Source organism: Linderina pennispora (assembly GCF_002104995.1).
Source record: "Linderina pennispora strain ATCC 12442 chromosome Unknown DL89scaffold_12, whole genome shotgun sequence".
Classification (NCBI taxonomy): domain Eukaryota; kingdom Fungi; phylum Kickxellomycota; class Kickxellomycetes; order Kickxellales; family Kickxellaceae; genus Linderina; species Linderina pennispora.
Genome location: NW_024468260.1, coordinates 204,570 through 219,284, shown reverse-complemented (window position 1 = coordinate 219,284; position 14,715 = coordinate 204,570). Strand labels below are relative to the sequence as shown.

Below are 14,715 nucleotides of genomic sequence, written 5' to 3'. Positions count from 1 at the left end.
GGCTTGGCCCACCAACCTCCCTTTCCCCTAGTCCTGCGTATCCTTATGGCCAGGCGCGCGCAAACGTGCCCTTCTTGACTTGTGCGGACCGATGCAGCCCGATCTTTCGTACGTCAATACCAAAAACAACTCCCAGGGCAAGCATGGCACCAGCCGCCACCCACGTTCCTCGCGGAACAGCATGCCACTCATACCGGCTATTCAGCGCCTGCGCACCTTCCTGCTGCAGCACAGCGTGAACACCAAGCGCGCCTGTCGTCCACATCGCGGTCAACGTGGCGTAGCCGCAGATTCTATGATACTTGTATGAATGCTTTGCCTTGCGCTGCCCACCAAACAGCCTTGTTGAAAACACCATGGAGATGCCAAACACAGCCTGCAGGATAAACATAGCCATGGTGACTATGTTTGCTCGTACATGCGGTGCCTTCCAAAACTGATCAGCACCTCTGTCCCCAGCCCGCATTGCGCCGTCGACAAGGGCTGCTAGACACGCAATGCCAGCTACTCCTTGTAGGATTATGTGGGCGGTGCGTGCTGTGCGCTTCGAGTCTGGTGGCGCTGGCCACCGTGAGTGCTGCAGGATAATGACGGCCTGAGTCGAGCTGGCCAGTACGGTAGTCTGCAGGATCTGGTGGTAGGCGAGCCCCGCATTCCCCGCCTTGCTAACGATTCGGCACATAGCCATGAGGAACAGGGCGAGGCCTGCTTGCGAAATTGCCAACAGAAAGAGCTTTACCAGTCGCAATACCAGACTTTGTGGCTCGCCGGATGGATGCTGCGTAGCTGGCATCTGCCATTCGAGTGATTGCTGTCCAGGTGGCTTCTCTATCTCTAAGCCCGATAGAGACTTGAACGGATCGGCTTCTGTTATCTCCCTGGCAGGTATGTTGGACTGCAGTGAAGGTAGAATCAGTAGCATATTCTCTGTCTCCGGCTGGGTTGATGGCTGGCTGCCTACTAGCGACGGTGTCGAGCTCAGATTTGATGCACTATCCCTTAAGCTATCTTTAGCAGTGGCAAACGAAAGGGACTGGGAAGCACTTTGTTGCATCTCACTGCGCCTACGCTCGCGGACTAGCCGCTGGATCCACCCAGAGGAGCTGCGGATCTCGCTGACTGTAGTCTCTAGGCACATTACACCTCTACTCTTGCGCGAGTTTCCAGGTGTGGTTTCGTCAGTAGTGCATCCTGCGCTGTACATCTGTATGTCCATGGAAAATCTAGCTGATATGTTTACAAGAGAGGCACGAATACGACAGAGAATATTTGAGCAAACAGTAGGTAGCTGTGCGTATCGCAGGGAAGGAGGAAGGAATGCGAGGAAGGATGTGAGACATCCTGATTGATTGCAATAGCTAAGAGAGTGCGGGGAAGCGGTCGGTGGAGGGTGATTGGAGAATGTTTCCCTTGTTGCCATATCCCCCACAATACAGAGCTCCAGTTTTGGCTCGCAGTAGTGATGTTTGCTAACCGACCCTTGCCTGCAGCAAAGGACAGAATATACACAGATTACTTCATCTGTACCTTGGAATGACTGGTGCCGATCCTAGGCATCAGCCAACAAGATGTATCAACCGTCAATAATATCCCTATGTGGCTCTGAGTATTAGACCTTGGGTTGCGTGCTGCATCAGGTAGTGCTTGTATGACATAGTAGCAACATAGCCTGATTATTCATTTGACGAAATGCAAATGTCAAACGACTCTAATAGGCCAAGGCGCTGAGCGTTGTATATTTAATGCCTATTAATTGCGCAAATAGCAGGTCATTCCATAGCATCACGTACCCTCCCCAAATTTCGGCAGGTGCCGTAGACCTAGCGTGGTCATGCCGACAATAAACAGGGGGATGATATTTGCAATTTTACAATGTCACAGGTCGCATGATCGGAGGTCACTACATGTGTTTGCTGTCATACTCCTTCCCGGCTCAACAGATGAAAACTGCTTCAAAGCCACATATATGCTGCCCGACTCGCACGACACCTGATGTGTCATACTGGATCGTCAACATACTCCTCCCATGACAATAAAGGAGCACAACTTTCCACCAAGCACTTGTGCAGCTGCTGCGCTTTACTCCGTTCCAAGTTTTTCTCCAGTGTACTCCCAGCTTCATATTTTTTTATACTTTTTTTTCACACCAGCATACCCCACATTTTTAGAATGCCAGAGCAGGCGACGTTTGTTGCGCTTGACAATGTCGTAAATGGATGGCGACAGCGCGTGCTATTTACCCTCGACACCACTATATGGGGTCGTATCTGGGAGGTAGTGGACTTTGTGCTGAACTTGGGCCTATGTGTGATCTACATTATTGTAAGTTCAACCTTTGCAGAGGGTGGTTGTGCGAATTAACATTGTAACAACAAACTAACTCCAGATGCAAACGAGCATTCCTTAGAACACGACAGTGGTTGATCCAAAGACCCACGAGCCGCTTCCAATCCCCACAGCAAACCGGCAGATAGAATTTGTATTGGCAGTGGCACTTTTGAGCCAGTATATTACACGGTTCGTAATCATCAATGCAAATCCGCGACCTCTAGAGCATGGCGTTCTTTTCATGGCAGTCATAGCACCGATGGTTGCTTACGTGCTTGGCGAGCACAATGCAAAAGTCCGCAGCAGCTACCTGAGTGCGGGTGTGCTGGCCATTTTCTACCCAGCCCGGTTTCTGAGGATGCTATACGCGGTAAATCGGATTTTGGCGTCCGCGGCAGCGTCAGAAGGTAGATTCCGCCTGACACTGATCAAGCAGGAGGCGTCGTCACTTGCATCTGATATTGCCGTGGTCATCATGGGGTTTGCAAGCCTAGTGCATTCTGGCATCTACTGGTACAGCCAAACAAACAACATCGACTTTACCGGATTCACATATCTAGACGCGATATACTTTGTATCAAGTAAGTACAGCACTGCTGAGATTCAAACCTGCATCCACTGTCTTGAGTTGGCGTACTACTATTCATGTTGCCCATACTCTCCATTTCACCTCTCTCCCTTTCTTCCCTTTACATGCATATCAAAAACCTACCATCCTCTTCATACAAGAGTATAAAACAAGCTTCCATTAGTGAGTGCCACAAGCCCAAGCACGAACATCCCGCAGAGCACGTTCTCTGAAATAATTTCGATCGTGATCGTCGCACTGGTCGCCTTCACAGTACCGCCCCGGATCTCAAAGCTGATCGACTTGACGATAAAGACATCAGCATATGCAAAGACCGTATCTCTGCCCAAGGCTACACGACACGCGCTAGTGTGTGGACATATTGGCGTGGACTCGGTGCAGCTGTTTCTGCACGAGTTTTTCAATGCCGACCATGGCCCTAACATCTTCCGCACAACAATCGTTATTCTGCATCCTGACGAGCCGGACATGGAAATGAAAGCACTGCTGTGCGATCCGGCATTTGCAAACCGCGTTTTCTATGTCAAAGGCAGAGCCACCGGCCTCAAGGCACTGCAGCGTGCACGCATTGATTTGGCTACCTGCGTGTATATCCTGGCTGAAAAACACTGCCACGGCACCGGTGTTGAGGAGGATGCCGAACTGGTTCTGATCGCATTGGCGCTCAGTGCATTCAGAAGTCGAGTGGTCTACAAGCCCGTCGATGAGATGCTAGCCCACGCGCAGCCCAAGTTCAGCGTGTATGCGCAGACAATACTGCCAGGTAGTATTGCGCACATGATGTACCTGCAGACAACGCGTGTTGTCTCTGTCGACGAGATGCGTATGGGCATAATGGCACAGAACAGTGCAACGCCGGGATTTGCAACCCTGGTATTCATGCTCTCCAAGTCGATGGGCAACGAGCCCGAATGGGACTTTTCTGGCGTGCTAGCAGAGGCAATTGCAGAGTCATCTGATGAGGGGTGGGTCAAGAACTACATTCACGGATTTGGGCTCGAGATCTACCAGGCTAAGGCTCCTGGGTCGCTGCTGGGGAAGTCGTTTTTCAAGGTAGCACGCTACTTTTACCGCTGTCATGGGCTGTTGGTATTCGGAGTTGGCGCATTCTCACCTACTCGCTCGCCACAGGTCCATACTCCACACCATCCATCGATTGACAACGACATGGGGCACTACCAGGTCTTGCTTGCACCACGAAACTACATACTGCGCAAGTATGATATACTGTTTGCGATCTCAACTGACGTGCAGTCTGTTGTTGATGCCATGGTGTTTGCCGAACGTGTCACCATCAGGACTAGCAAGGCACAGCAAAGGACATTGCCGCCAGACGTGCCGGATCCCGTACCACTTTCGCCAATCTCTATTTCATCGACACGATCGCGAATGCCGTTCTTTGGATTCTTGACTCCGGCGTCGCCAATGTCCCCAGCAAGAAAGCTGATGGATTTCGAGGAGCCCACCACGCCAGTGCAGATCGGGAGTCCGCGGCGTGTGATCGTGCGTTCGAATGGCAGTGTTAAGCGGGCACGAGGCACCAACTACATTAGCGATGGTGACAGCGAGTACTTTTCGCCCAGTCGCACTGTGGCAGATCCCCATCCGCGGGAAAAGAGCTATCCAGAATTCACCCCATACAAAGGCCTAGTCGGGTCCCGTGCGGAGCGCATCGTGAGACGGTCAGATCCCGTACCATCGGAGATCCAGGGGCACATTGTCATATGTGATGCCAGCAACATGTTCCCGCGAAACATCGAGCTGCTGGTGCAGTCGCTGAAGCAGGCTTTCGAAGATGACGAGCTACCAATTGTCATTCTGTCGTCTGCCAAAATGGATCGTATGGTGGAGCTGGTGCTGGATGACTTGGCGAACGTCTATATAGTGCGTGGCACACCGCTGTCACAGGCCGACTTGCGGCGCACCCATATCGAGCAGGCTCAGAAGGCAATCGTGCTGGGGGGTTGTGGCGGGCGAACTGATAAAGATATTGGTGACTCGAGCAATGATTCAGCAGCGATACTGGCCAACATGAACATCCAGTCTGTCTGTGGCGGTCAATTCTTTGTGACCACCGAGTTACTGGATATCGAAAGTATTAGGTATCTCGACCATACTCAGCTGTTAGGAGAGCCATTTCTCAAGCGTACGTTCATGGGCGGCCACATTTTCATGCCAGCGCTTATCGACACTGCGCTGTGCCAGTGTTACTTTAGCTCACATATTCTGGATGTGCTGCGACAAATGACGTTCAGCCATGCCGACGCAGGACCACTGCGCACATTCAAACCTGGTCGCCTGAGCTTGCTGTACATCCCTGACCGCTTCATTGGTAAGCGCTATGACACGCTTGTGTTGACACTGATGAAGCGTCACGGTGCCATACCTTTGGGCATTTACCGCATAGTATCGCAACGTGGTCAGGCATTCGCTTGCGTCTTATGTAACCCGGCTCCCTACATGCCATTGCTAAGTTCTGACGCTGTATATGTACTAGCACCGATCATCCCTGGATGGAAGCACGTAACTGAGGGGCTACGAAACCTTCGCATCGAGCCTCATAGTGGCATATCGGGCTCTACCGGCCAGTCGAATTCGCCAACATCGGCAGGGACAGACAAGAATGGCAAAGGATCCGGCACCAACCAATCTCGGCATACAGTGTACTTTCATGACACGATGGACCATTCGAATGAGGAAGTGGACCACGGTGCCATCGCCGACGTCGAAGTGAGTGATGATGCCAATCGAAACACTGGAACTGCCATTCCCACTCGCCCTGCATCCAAAATGGCATAGATGCGATGCTCTAGATTCATTAGCAATAGAAACACATAGGTGCACAAATCACAGCTAGATGCTGCGCATATACTCAAAAGATGGGTATATTGTTAGTTCAAAAACATGACAGTGTTGGAAAAGTATGAAGAAAATAAAATTACACCTTGCCAACTATTCGGCGTACTTGGACAGCCTGGGCTCGTCGTACTCCACATAAGATCCACTCAGCTCATGGTCTGCATAGAGCGCAAGGTTTCCTATGATATGGCCTGGAAGCGCAGTCTGAATCATGGCAGATCGCATATTATCAACCATTGCAGTTTCTTCTGCTCCGCCCACTGCCATCCTGTCTACGAAACCCCTCGTCATGTCCGTTTCAACAAGGCCCGGGTGAATCGCAACAGCAGTGATATCGGGCTCCTCTAGTGCCAGGGTCTCGGTGATATAGTTGAGGGCTGCCTTGGATGCGCCATAGCCAGACTTGTTCTTGAGAGCCGTTTTATGAAGAGCCGACGAGAGATTAATGATCCTGCCCTTTGACTGGCGCAGCTGCGGCAAAGCCTTTTGGATCAGACTCGTTGGTGCAATGACATTGACCGCAAATTGAAGCGTCAAGTCTTCAACGGTACCGCTTGCAATTGCCGCGTATTGTCCTTCAACACCAGCGTTGTTGACAAGGGCAACAAGTGTGCCGTTCTGCGCGGCAAGATCGACCGTTTGTTGCTGAACTGTCTGATCAGTGACATCACCGGCGATAGGAATAAACTTGGCGGAGGTCTGGAGCCTGGAAACCTCCTCCGAGAGGGCGCTGAGGGTGCTGGCACTACGTGCAAGCCCAACGACGGATACATCCTCTGACAACAAGTGGAGCACAATGGCCTTGCCAATTCCACGCGAGGCACCAGTGACAATTGCGACGTTAGTACTGTTCGAGGTTGAGTGCATGTTTGAAGATCGATTGATTTGAGGCTGCTGCGAATGCTTTTGTTGGTGGGCAACGAGATATCTGACCTACAGGCTACTTTTATATTCACCAGCATACTGTGCGATTTACAAATCGCGGCTTTTGATCGCCTCGCATTTGCCGAACAGAGAACCGACCACAGAGACGGGGTGGAGCACTCAATACAGATAACTGCTGGTGCAGTGGTTACATGTACTTTTTTTGCATTACCAACGATTACTAATCTCTCGATGGTATAGGCTGCAGCGCCATTGGTTAGCACAAAACCCGTGCTATTACAAGCTCTACTCCATATGGCAGGCTCTACACCCAATGGTGATGATTGGACTGGTTTAATCCCTCCTAATCCTTAATAAATATTAAAACTAGAATAACTCACTTTGTCCCGGGTGGAGACCAGGCCTGCTTTGGATCCAGCTGCAAGGCGCGAAAATTCATCTGGTACCAGCGAACTGGATACAGGAACTTGGGATGTGGATTGTAAGGCCATTCCGGCCATCCTCGGAAGTCTGGGCTAATTTCCAACAAGCAAAGCCTCCAATCACCTGATTAGATGTAAGCCGTAGATTGCTGATCCTGATAGAGCTCAAATTTGTCAGCGCTGCACGTGGCTTGACTAAATGCATTTCCAACATGGCTGACTAATTGTTCTGCCTGATTGTACCTTCTAGAACTAAAGAGGGGCAGCGGAGGTTGTCACTGGTGTCAGCATAATATAGCTGTGGTGTCAGCATAAGGTAGAGTTAATACACTGTTACTATGTCCGATGACTAATGGGTACTGCGGCTGCGTGCATATAAAATACAAAGGGCTGACAGGCACTGACATCCTAACTTGCCAACAACAACACCCAGAGAATTATTTGTCTACCACTGCCTCCACACAACATATATTTTCAATAGTATAGAGAAATGCCTTCCTTCAACACTCCCACCTTTGAGCTGACCCAGAGCCCGTCCCCGGCAACTCCGATTACCGCTTCCGCGACACAAGTCAGGCATGGTCTAGCGGCATCTGAATCGATTCTCGACCCTCTGCCAAAACTGTTCCAGCCGCTCAAAATCCGCAACATCACCTTCAAGAACCGACTGTGGGTCAGCCCCATGTGCATGTATTCTGCAGAGGACGGTTTTGTCAACGATTTCCACTTTATGCACTATGGCCAGTTTGCGGTTCGTGGCTCCGGGGGTATCGTTATCGAGGCTACTGGAGTCGTACCTGAGGGCCGCATCACGCCCAATTGTCTCGGTCTGTGGAAGGATGAGCAGATTGCAGGGCTCAGGCATATTGTGGACTACGCCCACAAGTTTGGCACCACGATCGGAATCCAGATTGGTCACGCTGGCCGCAAGAGCAGCACCATTCCCCTCAGTCAGTATGGCAAGCGGCCTACTCTCATGGCCGAAGACTCTGAGGGCGGCTGGTCTGAGGATGTCTATGGCCCATCAGCCATTGCCTATGACGATAAGCACTGGACACCAAAGGAGATGACCATTGAGCAGATCGCGGATGTCCAGCAGGCGTTTGTTGATGCTGCGGTGCGCGCAGAGAAGGCTGGCTTCGACTTTATCGAGCTTCACGGTGCCCATGGCTACTTGATTCATCAGTTCTACTCACCGCTGTCAAACCAGCGCACCGATAAGTATGGTGGTTCGTTCGAGAATCGCATTCGATTCTTTGTTGAGACCGCACGCAAGGTTCGCCAAGTGTGGCCCGCTGAGAAGCCACTGCTTGTCCGTGTTTCAGCCAGTGACTGTGTCGAGGGCGGCTGGGATACCGAAGATACAGTTGAGCTGGCCAAGATCCTGCACAACGAGGGCGTCGACTTCATTGACTGCTCATCCGCTGGTAATGACCCGCGCCAAAAGGTTGCATACGCACCTGGATACCAGGTTCCGTATGCGGCTGCTGTGAAGGCGGCTGTACCTGGTATTCTTGTTGGTGCTATTGGCTCCATCGATAACGGTAGGCAGGCAAACGAGATTCTGGAGCAGGGCAAGGCGGATGTAGCTTCGGCAGCTCGCAAGTACCTGCGTGATCCATCGTTCGTATTCGAAGCTGCAAAGGACCTCGGCGTGTTTGTCAAGTGGAACGATCAGTATGAGCGTAGTCGCGCATAAGCATATGAAGGTACCTTCTAATAGGATAACTAGTGTATCCAAAATACATTATTCTTATAACACATGCCTCCTTGTCCCAAATATGCTGCAGTGGCAAATGACTATTCAGATAGAGTCAAGTGGACACTACCAGCGAAGAAATATTGATATAATAGTGCTATTGTGGGCCTGTTACTCCTGGGCAGGCTGCCAAAGGGAAACATGCTGGCACCAGGCTGAGCATTCAGGAAAAGGGTGAGGGAGGGTTGGGGAGTTCTACAAGCCATGAGAGTTCAAGGGAGCCAGGGATACCGATTGGCCCAGACAAAAACAAGAAGCTGTTCTTGAGGTCATGTAGAACAGCAACCTGTAAGTTCCACGGCAGGGCACTGGACCGATGGTTGTAGTATTTCGCCTTTTGCGTTATCTGGCCAAGCAACGCAGCACGCTATCGAAAACTGCAATTTAGCAGTTTGTGCAATAGGTATGACTGTGTTTTCGAATACTAGATGCCTCTGGTGCATTCTCTACACGCTGATAGTGGGGATACACGAAAATATATTGGCCAGGAGTGGAGATGACGATTGAGCGTGTATCCTATGGAGGTCAGTCTAGCCAGCCGTATTTATTGGCCCGCTCCGTGGCTGCGCTAGGATCCGTCTGCCACCAGTACGCGCGTTTCAGGTAGCATCAAGTCTCTCTCGCCCAGCATTCTTAAACCGTCCCCACTTGTGCAACCATCGTCATGTATGTAAACCGCATGGTATAATGCTTCGTGGGCGATTGAGATGGTATAAAGGTTGAAATAGTGTTGATACTCTTGGGTTGTTTATGGCTAGCCTGGTTCAACTAGCAGAACTATTGCCATGGTATCCATGGGCATATGGTTACAAAGATTTTGCAAAGTTGCTGAGCTTCTTCGCCTGCGCTCGATCCTTGATAAGCTTGGTCCAAACCGACACCTGCTTCTCAATGTCTACATATGATTTTGCTGCAGCCACACACAGCGCATCAAATGTTTGCCACTGCGGGGTCTGTCCAAGTGTGCGCATCTGATCCAGTACTGATATAGCCATATGCACACAAACCTGTGACTGCTCGCTCGGCGCGTGCTGCTCAGCCATACTCGAAAACACGCGAATCGACTGCTCATTGTAGTCAGACGGCGCAAATGTCTCTAAATACGAGCGCTGCTTGATCGACTCCGATGCGATGCTGTGGGCCTGGAAGCCAAGCTCCAAATGCCCAATTGTGGTTCCAAGCTCCATTACGCGGGTAGCGAGGTAATAGAGTGCACGAGCGCACTCTGCTTCGCGGACCTTGTCGGTTGTGGATGTACCTTGTGGAACACCGGAAAAGATGGTCTGCCCGAGATCCATCCACCGCTGGACAGTTGGCACAAGCATAGGATGTGCTTGGGTCGTATCTATCCCTTTTACAGCGGTAACCAAGGCCATCGTTGCTGCTGCGTGGTCAAGCAGGCCAATTCTTTTCCAGCTCTTAACGAGTTCGCATACTGCATCTTGCCTAGTGTTGCTGGTCACGTCCTGTTGTGCGAGCATAGATAGGTAAGGCGAAACACAGCGCACTATAGGCGGAACGCTTGTCGGAGCCGCACTGCCGAGCCGCCAGCCCATAGCAGTAGAATCACGGTCGCTTCGTACGGCCTTGGCAATATATGGATCGCCCTTTACAAAACTGTCTCTAAACCGTTGCGCCAATCTGTCAGACAGCACTGTATCATTGAGCACAGCAGCTGCGCGAAACGCGGCATAATAGAGCGAGACCGGAATTGGGCAGCTTTCTGATGCTAGTACGGTGTTGAGCGCAACAAATAACTTTCCGCACGATGCTGGGTCTGTTGGTCCACGGGACTCGCGTGCCTGATTGAGAAGTTGGTTGACGATAGTTATTGATACAAGGATCGTAGCGGCAGTTCGGTGAGCAGGGTTGTCGGCGGCGTTCATTGCTACACGACTGTCTGCCACTGTAACCACACTCCCTGCCTGGTTCATCGACTGCTCGTCCAAATGTGTCGAACTGCCAGAATCCAGGCCACGCATTAAGGACAGTGCGCCAGAAAATGAAAACTCCAGGAATCGCTTGATCGTGTTGGCATCAGTATGTCTAGCAGCGAACCGTGCACTATCGACGATCCCGTCATGGCCTAGTACCAGCGGCGATTCGCCATTCTCTCGCTCGACAAATGCGATCCATTCCAAAAGCGCCTCCGAGCACACCGCCTCAGTGGCTAAATCGCCAGTCTTAACGTCCGAAGGTACCATTTGCGTGATGTTGCGTGCCCACAGCACACAAAGCCTCTGCGTAAGCGCCCGATCGCTCATCAGCACCGGTTCAACGATAGCGAACCGTCTTGCAAACCGACTCCACATTAAGGCCAGGCGCAGCTTCCACGACATAGCCTGCGACCTCGTTGCCTTTGCAGTCTTCAGAATCTCGCTGATCTCCATCATGGCTTCGTCTGACGGTGATGCAGGGAATGCGCGACTCAGAATCCGCCGCGCCTCCGATTCGCCATCCTGTGCCTGTACTGTATTGGCTGTATGCGGTGCAGTAGTCTCGGCCAGCGCCGGCACAGTTAGCGATCCCATCACCGAGTGCTTGACAGCCATACGGACTATTGCGGCTGAAACTCCCAGCACAGCTGCTGAGGCCACTGCTTTGGGTACGACTCCCATGCCTGCGAGTACTACGCTGTTTCCAATCCATGCCCACTTGGCAATCAGCATTGCCAGGGCCGAGTACGATCCATACTCAAATACCTTAACCAGTCGACGAGTCCGGCGTTCCCATGCCAACGCGTCCTCGACAATCTGCCTCACAGAGGTCTCTATCAGCCGACTCTCGACAGACTGCGCAGCTAGTGCTGGAGTTTCGTGCGATATTGTGCAGGCCAGGAGCTGCAGACCGCTGGCACGGTCTGCTGCGAACCTGAGCAGTGCGCGCTGCTGCGCTGAGTATACTGAGATCGACGGCTGCCGCCATTGCCGCCGGATCCGGCTAAAGGCCAGCTGTGTAATATCTGGTCGACCCAGCTGCGCGTAGAACTCGAGGTATCGCGTAAACGGCAGCAGCGATAGACTGCTCTTGCTCTTGCCCATGATGATCTTTTGGCCCAGCTGGTCGGCGACCTGGCACAGCTGCTGGGTCTCGGCAGAAGTGTGGGCATTTCCAAGTAGCTGCTGGCATGTTTCTAGCACCGTAACCATCTGTCGTTCGTTGTCTGTTGACCAGCTATCACTGGCTGCTAGTGCTGCTGCTCTGCTGCTGATATCAGCCAAAAGGGTTTGCGCAAGTACAGGCTTTGGAGGGGCAGCCGGCTGCGTAGCCCGCTGCTGGGGGCTGCACACAGTGGCATAGCCGCGAATGAAAAGAGAATTCAGAGCAGTTGTCGAATTGAGGAGCTGTCGTGACATATTCATACAAGGGCGGGGGGTTTCAGAAAAGAAAAAGGGAGTGTGATTCGCATGCACATTGATGCCTTCACACATCATGATATGCTGATCTAATATGTTGATACTGGGTGAGTGACGTAGCATACAAAGAAAGGAATGGCTCTAGTCAAAGGGGCGGTTCGTGATAAACGGGTGCTCGAGGGCCTCGGCCGCCGTGATACGCTTATCGGGTGTTAGTGCTAGCAATTTGCGTAGCAGATCGTAGGCCTCTGGCGGCATAACAAGGAATCCATCAAGGTTGTACGCCTTGATCAGGCTTTCAAATCGAATCCCGCGATCCTTGACGGTCGGGATGTTCGTCAAGAACGTCCTGCCCAGGGCCACTGCTGCGCGCTCCATCTCCAGCCGTCCATACAATACAGCGATCTCCAGCAATGCCTCTGTGTCGTCGGTAGACTGGAAGAATGGAAATCGGCGCGTCAAAAAGCACAGCAGAATGACGCCCGCCGACCAGATATCAATAGCCACCGACTGCTTTGCGACTTTGAGCAAAACTTCGGGAGCCCGAAACCCACGCGTGCCTGCCCGATTGGCGCGCAGACCGGGGCGTGTATCCTTGCGTGGAATTCCAGGCCGTCCGCGCATATCAAAGCTGCGGAATATGCGTGCTGCCGTCGTCGAGTCCATCTGCAGCGCATGCCGTGACCGATGCTTCGTTGCCTCCTGGTCATTTTCGCGCTCGGCCAGGCCAAAATCTACTAGCACACCATGACGCCTGCCAATGTCGTAGAGGAAATTCGATGGTTTGATGTCGCGATGCATGATGCCTTGGCGATGTGAAAACTTGAGGGCCTCAAGCAACGACGCCATGTACCAGCGGATCTCATCGATAGACAGGGTCATGTAAAAGCTGCGGAAATCGTCATTGGGGAAGTACGGCAACACGACGATGACCTGGTCATCCTTGCGCATAGCGGTTACTAGTGGTGCAACGAACCGGCTGCCGCGCAGGTCGTTGAGGATGGCGATCTCGTTGGCGATGCGTGCAGGGGAGCTTGTCACATAGATCTTCTTGATGGCTACCATGTGCGATCGCCGCCGCCGCCCGGGTCGCCGGAACCGGCCCGAGGCTTCGTCATCTGTGGCAGCGATCGTCGTAGATCATCTCCCAGCTGTGGTTGTCGTAGCGGTCGTGCTGCAGGTCGATTGCCTTGTAGACGGTGCTGAATGTGCCTTCGCCAATTTTGCCCAAGAGCTTGTACTGATCAGAAAGACCTGGTATCAGGCCCTTCAGTTCCTCGATCTCTTCAGAGATGCTGTCATCCCCGTCTTCATTCTCATCTCTGTCATCCTCCCCCTCTTCTGCTGCCTCCCCTCCTCCCCTCCTCCCCTCTTCTTCGCTATCGACCTTGCTCTGGTGCCTCTGAGCAGCGGCTGTCGTCTGCTTCCTGTGTATCTCCACCAGTGTCAGGTGTAGATATACTCATGCTCCAGATCCATTGTATATAGGTGTGTCGTGCGTTCGATCTTGTTCTGTCTCTTGCTGCCGTTGCTTTTGCGGTTGCTCAGTCTCTTGTAAACCAAAATACTCAAATCCAGGCCCATTGGCTTCTGATAGCTCAGTGCCACGACATCCAGAACGGCTATACCTCTCATTAAGCCCTACTGGCTGCTGCAGGCTGCATCCAGGTCCGACTCTTCGCCAATAGTGGCACTTGATCTCCAGCAGCTCAACTTCCGGAATTGTCCAGTCTCCTCGCACCCTTCTAGCGACAACTCACCCGCAGTGTGATCTGCTGGTTCTTCAGCATCTGAGGCTTTGCCACGAGGATATCCTCTGCACTCTCTGGCTGCTCGATGACCGGCGTGTTTGGTACCTGGGCTGCGATCTGCTCAATGATATTCTCGGCGCACTGCGTTTCTAGCAAATGCTTGAGGTGGTCGTTGTCCACCGTGACATTACGAACGACTGAGTCGTCTAAAAAAGGAGCCCACCCGTCAATACCTACTGCCTTGGCCATTAGACAAGGATGTAGTGCCAGAATCCCCTTACCTGGTGTCGAGTCCCCCGACGGATCCTGATGCGTAAGGCCGCCAGCAAACTCAAACACGAGTCGCGGACGCTTGGCTACCGGCTGTACGATCGGAATGCCTTCGGGCGTAAACAGCTCTTCGTGTGGCAGGCCCTCCGGAATACTGTACGAGAGCTGGTGTATTTCGCTCTCGCGTGTATACGTGACTGACCTGAACTGCCGTTTTGTCGGAAGCATTCGCGGAAAAAGCAAAGGGAATTCAAGGTGTTTACAATAAAAGTGCTTTGCAGAACGCGCGTGCACGCGTCAGTATAACCAAGGCGAAAGGACACCAAAGCTGGAGGACAAGAATGAAAACAGCTAATGTCGGGAATGCAGCACGGAAGCAAAAAACGGAATGTAGGTGTAGAAGAAAACGAATACGCAGCCCGAAGCCTTTAAAAGCTGAGAATTTTTCGAGCGACAAACAAGGAATGCTGGTCCGCCGAGTCGGCTCGGCCGGGGA

At 52.2% G+C, this 14,715-nt stretch overlaps 6 protein-coding genes across 6 annotated transcripts; 2 read left to right on the top strand and 4 right to left on the bottom strand.

Annotated features, from left to right (window-relative positions):
* Positions 1 to 43: 43 nt before the first annotated feature.
* On the bottom strand, positions 44 to 688 carry DL89DRAFT_294645 (uncharacterized protein; the record flags this gene model as incomplete). The annotated part of the gene is made up of 1 exon (XM_040890543.1): positions 44 to 688. One exon carries the CDS (start codon positions 686 to 688, stop codon positions 44 to 46), a length of 645 nt encoding a protein of 214 aa, XP_040741365.1.
* Positions 689 to 2,099: 1,411 nt separating this feature from the next.
* DL89DRAFT_285506 (uncharacterized protein) lies at positions 2,100 to 5,796 on the top strand. Its single transcript, XM_040889826.1, has 3 exons — positions 2,100 to 2,322; positions 2,408 to 2,909; positions 3,063 to 5,796. Exons 1-3 carry the CDS (start codon positions 2,170 to 2,172, stop codon positions 5,714 to 5,716), a joined length of 3,309 nt encoding a protein of 1,102 aa, XP_040741364.1. The 5' UTR covers positions 2,100 to 2,169; the 3' UTR covers positions 5,717 to 5,796.
* A 73-nt stretch (positions 5,797 to 5,869) lies between these two features.
* Positions 5,870 to 6,643, bottom strand: DL89DRAFT_285505 (NAD(P)-binding protein; the record flags this gene model as incomplete). The annotated part of the gene is made up of 1 exon (XM_040889825.1): positions 5,870 to 6,643. The coding sequence occupies one exon, from the start codon at positions 6,641 to 6,643 to the stop codon at positions 5,870 to 5,872; it is 774 nt and encodes a 257-aa protein (XP_040741363.1).
* An 860-nt stretch (positions 6,644 to 7,503) lies between these two features.
* On the top strand, positions 7,504 to 8,846 carry DL89DRAFT_269277 (FMN-linked oxidoreductase). The gene has a single exon (XM_040888235.1). It carries the CDS (start codon positions 7,574 to 7,576, stop codon positions 8,780 to 8,782), a length of 1,209 nt encoding a protein of 402 aa, XP_040741362.1. The 5' UTR covers positions 7,504 to 7,573; the 3' UTR covers positions 8,783 to 8,846.
* Positions 8,847 to 9,310: 464 nt separating this feature from the next.
* DL89DRAFT_269276 (uncharacterized protein) lies at positions 9,311 to 12,204 on the bottom strand. The gene has a single exon (XM_040888234.1). The coding sequence runs from the start codon at positions 12,196 to 12,198 to the stop codon at positions 9,649 to 9,651; it is 2,550 nt and encodes an 849-aa protein (XP_040741361.1). The 5' UTR covers positions 12,199 to 12,204; the 3' UTR covers positions 9,311 to 9,648.
* A 76-nt stretch (positions 12,205 to 12,280) lies between these two features.
* On the bottom strand, positions 12,281 to 14,627 carry DL89DRAFT_269275 (kinase-like protein). Its single transcript, XM_040888233.1, has 7 exons — positions 14,231 to 14,627; positions 14,021 to 14,155; positions 13,844 to 13,994; positions 13,759 to 13,820; positions 13,586 to 13,633; positions 13,453 to 13,551; positions 12,281 to 13,316 (listed from the first exon to the last, which is right to left on the bottom strand). The coding sequence occupies exons 1-7, from the start codon at positions 14,445 to 14,447 to the stop codon at positions 12,340 to 12,342; spliced, it is 1,689 nt and encodes a 562-aa protein (XP_040741360.1). The 5' UTR covers positions 14,448 to 14,627; the 3' UTR covers positions 12,281 to 12,339.
* Between the last annotated feature and the right edge of the window lie 88 nt (positions 14,628 to 14,715).

Bases quoted from the DNA above. Each gene is read 5' to 3' on its own strand.
- DL89DRAFT_285506 (XM_040889826.1), top strand. From the start codon at position 2,170: ATGCCAGAGCAGGCGACGTTTGTTGCGCTTGACAATGTCGTAAATGGA. The intron at 2,323-2,407 runs GTAAGTTCAACC...AGCATTCCTTAG, and splicing joins TATGTGTGATCTACATTATT to AACACGACAGTGGTTGATCC. The intron at 2,910-3,062 runs GTAAGTACAGCA...ATACAAGAGTAT, and splicing joins CGCGATATACTTTGTATCAA to AAAACAAGCTTCCATTAGTG.
- DL89DRAFT_269275 (XM_040888233.1), bottom strand. From the start codon at position 14,447: ATGCTTCCGACAAAACGGCAGTTCAGGTCAGTCACGTATACACGCGAG. The intron at 13,634-13,758 runs GTTTACAAGAGA...ACACTGGTGGAG, and splicing joins GCCTGGATTTGAGTATTTTG to ATACACAGGAAGCAGACGAC. The intron at 13,317-13,452 runs GTCTTTCTGATC...TCGCTGCCACAG, and splicing joins ACTGAAGGGCCTGATACCAG to ATGACGAAGCCTCGGGCCGG.
- DL89DRAFT_269277 (XM_040888235.1), top strand. From the start codon at position 7,574: ATGCCTTCCTTCAACACTCCCACCTTTGAGCTGACCCAGAGCCCGTCC.
- DL89DRAFT_269276 (XM_040888234.1), bottom strand. From the start codon at position 12,198: ATGTCACGACAGCTCCTCAATTCGACAACTGCTCTGAATTCTCTTTTC.